Source organism: Limulus polyphemus, unplaced genomic scaffold, assembly GCF_000517525.1.
Source record: "Limulus polyphemus unplaced genomic scaffold, Limulus_polyphemus-2.1.2 Scaffold1411, whole genome shotgun sequence".
Taxonomy (NCBI): Eukaryota; Metazoa; Arthropoda; class Merostomata; order Xiphosura; family Limulidae; genus Limulus; species Limulus polyphemus.
Genome location: NW_013667021.1, coordinates 84,206 through 86,778, shown reverse-complemented (window position 1 = coordinate 86,778; position 2,573 = coordinate 84,206). Strand labels below are relative to the sequence as shown.

Sequence of the window (2,573 nt, the reverse complement as noted above, 5' to 3'; positions counted from 1 at the left end):
AAACTTATATTAAAGTTTTTCTTCATTACCCACTCAAGCTGTCTCCAGCCATTATTATATTGAGTATGTTAAAACTCAATTAAGTGTAACATGAAAATTGAAAAAGTTGCAAATCTCAGCAAACACATGAGGATTCATGAGCACGAATGTAGGAGGAGTCACTGCGCATGGAGGTGTGTTGTACTCCGACCGGTGGAGGGTTCCGCTGCATGATTAGATCATCACGCAGTGACACAAATTCACCTGAGATTAGGAGCGAGTTTTCACTAGGCTGGTGACTTGCAACTCTCTTTGGCAGATTGCACAAACTCAGAGGAATGAACCTATTCTGTGTGAAGAGGCGAATATTTGTTTCAGAACAAATGTTCAGCAGAAGCACCTTGGGAATCAAGTTTTATTCAGGAAAGTTTGAACAGACAAAAAAATACAAGGAAAACAGAAAATTATTTCAAATAAAATGTATTCTCAATAACTGATACAAGACAGGTTCCATACCAGTAAAGATTTTAGGTTGTTACCCTTCTGAAATTACTTCTTATAAATTTGAATTTGGAAAATTGTATCACTTTTTTAAAGAAATTACTAAATTAACTATCAATAAAATTCCTCTAAAAATCATTCTTCACAGTCTATATTGTACTGACAAATAGCATGTTTACCTCAAGCAGTAGTGGTCCCAAAATGTTGCTACTTAAAATGGTAGAATTGCTAGAGGATACTTCACTCTGCTGAAGGGCATCAGTTTCACCTTATTGGAAAAAATTTAAGATTAAAGTAACATGAGATATACATTACTTTCCAAATAATCATACATATATTTTAAAGATTGTTAAACAGACATTGCAAAAGTTTGTAACAAAACCTTGGTTACTCTTAGTTACTTCAAACAAAATATCACAAAAACATTAAGTGTTAGTAACTAATTAGTATTTAAAGCAAAGAAAAATGAAACCCTATATACAGTTGCAAAGGGTTGAGTCTATTATATCAAAACGATTTCGAACACGCAAATCAGCAATTCACAAGACAACTATAGCTGTTATAAATTTCCAATGTAATGGCATATACCAGATCATAAAGATGTGTAGATTGGGGATTTAGAATTTTTCCAGACGAGGATATCCCTTATACTTAAAGGCATTGGAAAACAAAAGAACTGGATCAAACTGGGTACCAGGATCATCTCGAAAGAGACCCACAACAAGTCATACCCCAGCCAAGGTAACTGGTAAGCAATTAGTGAGAGTCCTTGAACCAAAAAAGCATCCACATGCTCCAGAAAATAATACACAACATAATCAAGAAGGACCTCCATCAGAAAATAAGACCAACAGGGTATAGGTTCATAAGTTTGCCAAGATAAGGCTTTCAGTCACATATCTCAAGCAGCTGGAGAATGAAATGGGTAATCATGCTATTCCATAACAAGACTTTCTAGTCAAGTTGCTGGATGCAGTGTTAATGGATTTGTGTGCAACTGGACTATTGAAATAAGCCTGGGAAAGCATCATCCTCGTACAGTAGCTGAATTAAGTAAAGTATTCAGAAAGTGGTGTGCTTTGGAGATGACAGTCTTACAAATCTTTTCCAATGGAAAGTAAACTGCATAGTCATCAAAGAGCAAAACCAGATGTGGACACAAGGAATGCATTTAAGTGGTAAGGCTTCAAAATCATTGTAATACAACATAGTTTAATACTCTACTACATTAATTACTCAAACAAGGTAAGTCAAGCAAAATCAAAGTTAGCTGATTATTACTAGCCTTTTTTGTAATCGCTAAGTAGAAGTGGCACCTTCAAAAATGTAGCAATATTAAACAAATGTTTTATTCATAAAAAATAAGGCCCAATTTTTTAAGTTCTAAATATGACCAAAAATATTTAGAATAAGAACTTTACCAACATTACAGCAGGTTAGCTCAGACCAAATACCATTATGGATATGTTTGACAGCTTAAAGTAAGATTTTAGAAACTTTTACTTTCTTTCTTTACGTTTGCCATTCCTTTATTAAACTATATCGTAACTTCAAAAGAATTGAGGATTTTTTCACATTTATGATATCGAAAAAACAATTTAAACCAGGAAAAATTGCTAAGTAAGGGTCAAGTTTTTTTTAAAGTGATAGACGTGGGAGGTCAGTTTTTTTAAACCACTAAAGTATAGTTTTCATATGAGCATGAAACATTTGTATTATGAACATTTTGACAGGTCTGCAACCGAATGCATTTGAATGATATACATATTTATCGAAACTCTAAAACCCAATATCAAAGATATACAGTTCCCATCACGTGCAATTTTTTCTCTTAAATAGTAATACGCCTCCGTTCGTTAGTTAATTTTCCGTAACTTCGTTCCGACGAAACTTTGGCGACACTGTTTTATTCTTTCCGAATACAACTTTACGATACACTTAATTTCAACAGCTGCGCTATAACAAATGCTATAACAATGAACGTTAACTTCAACAATACTCTCTGACTGCAGTTCAATTACTCACTAACTACACACTGTCTCGTCACGTTGTGACCATCTTATATATACCAGACCATCCCCAATCTAGTAATC

At 33.9% G+C, this 2,573-nt stretch overlaps 1 protein-coding gene across 1 annotated transcript in view; it reads right to left on the bottom strand.

Annotated features, from left to right (window-relative positions):
- Window positions 1–2,573, bottom strand: part of LOC106463449 (nuclear receptor coactivator 2-like) — a 60,995-nt gene that overhangs the window by 32,744 nt on the left and 25,678 nt on the right. Inside the window, exon 4 of the mRNA XM_022390940.1 lies at window positions 660–748. Within this exon, the coding sequence (XP_022246648.1) occupies window positions 660–748 (89 nt within the window). The remainder of the gene's footprint in view (window positions 1–659; window positions 749–2,573) is intronic.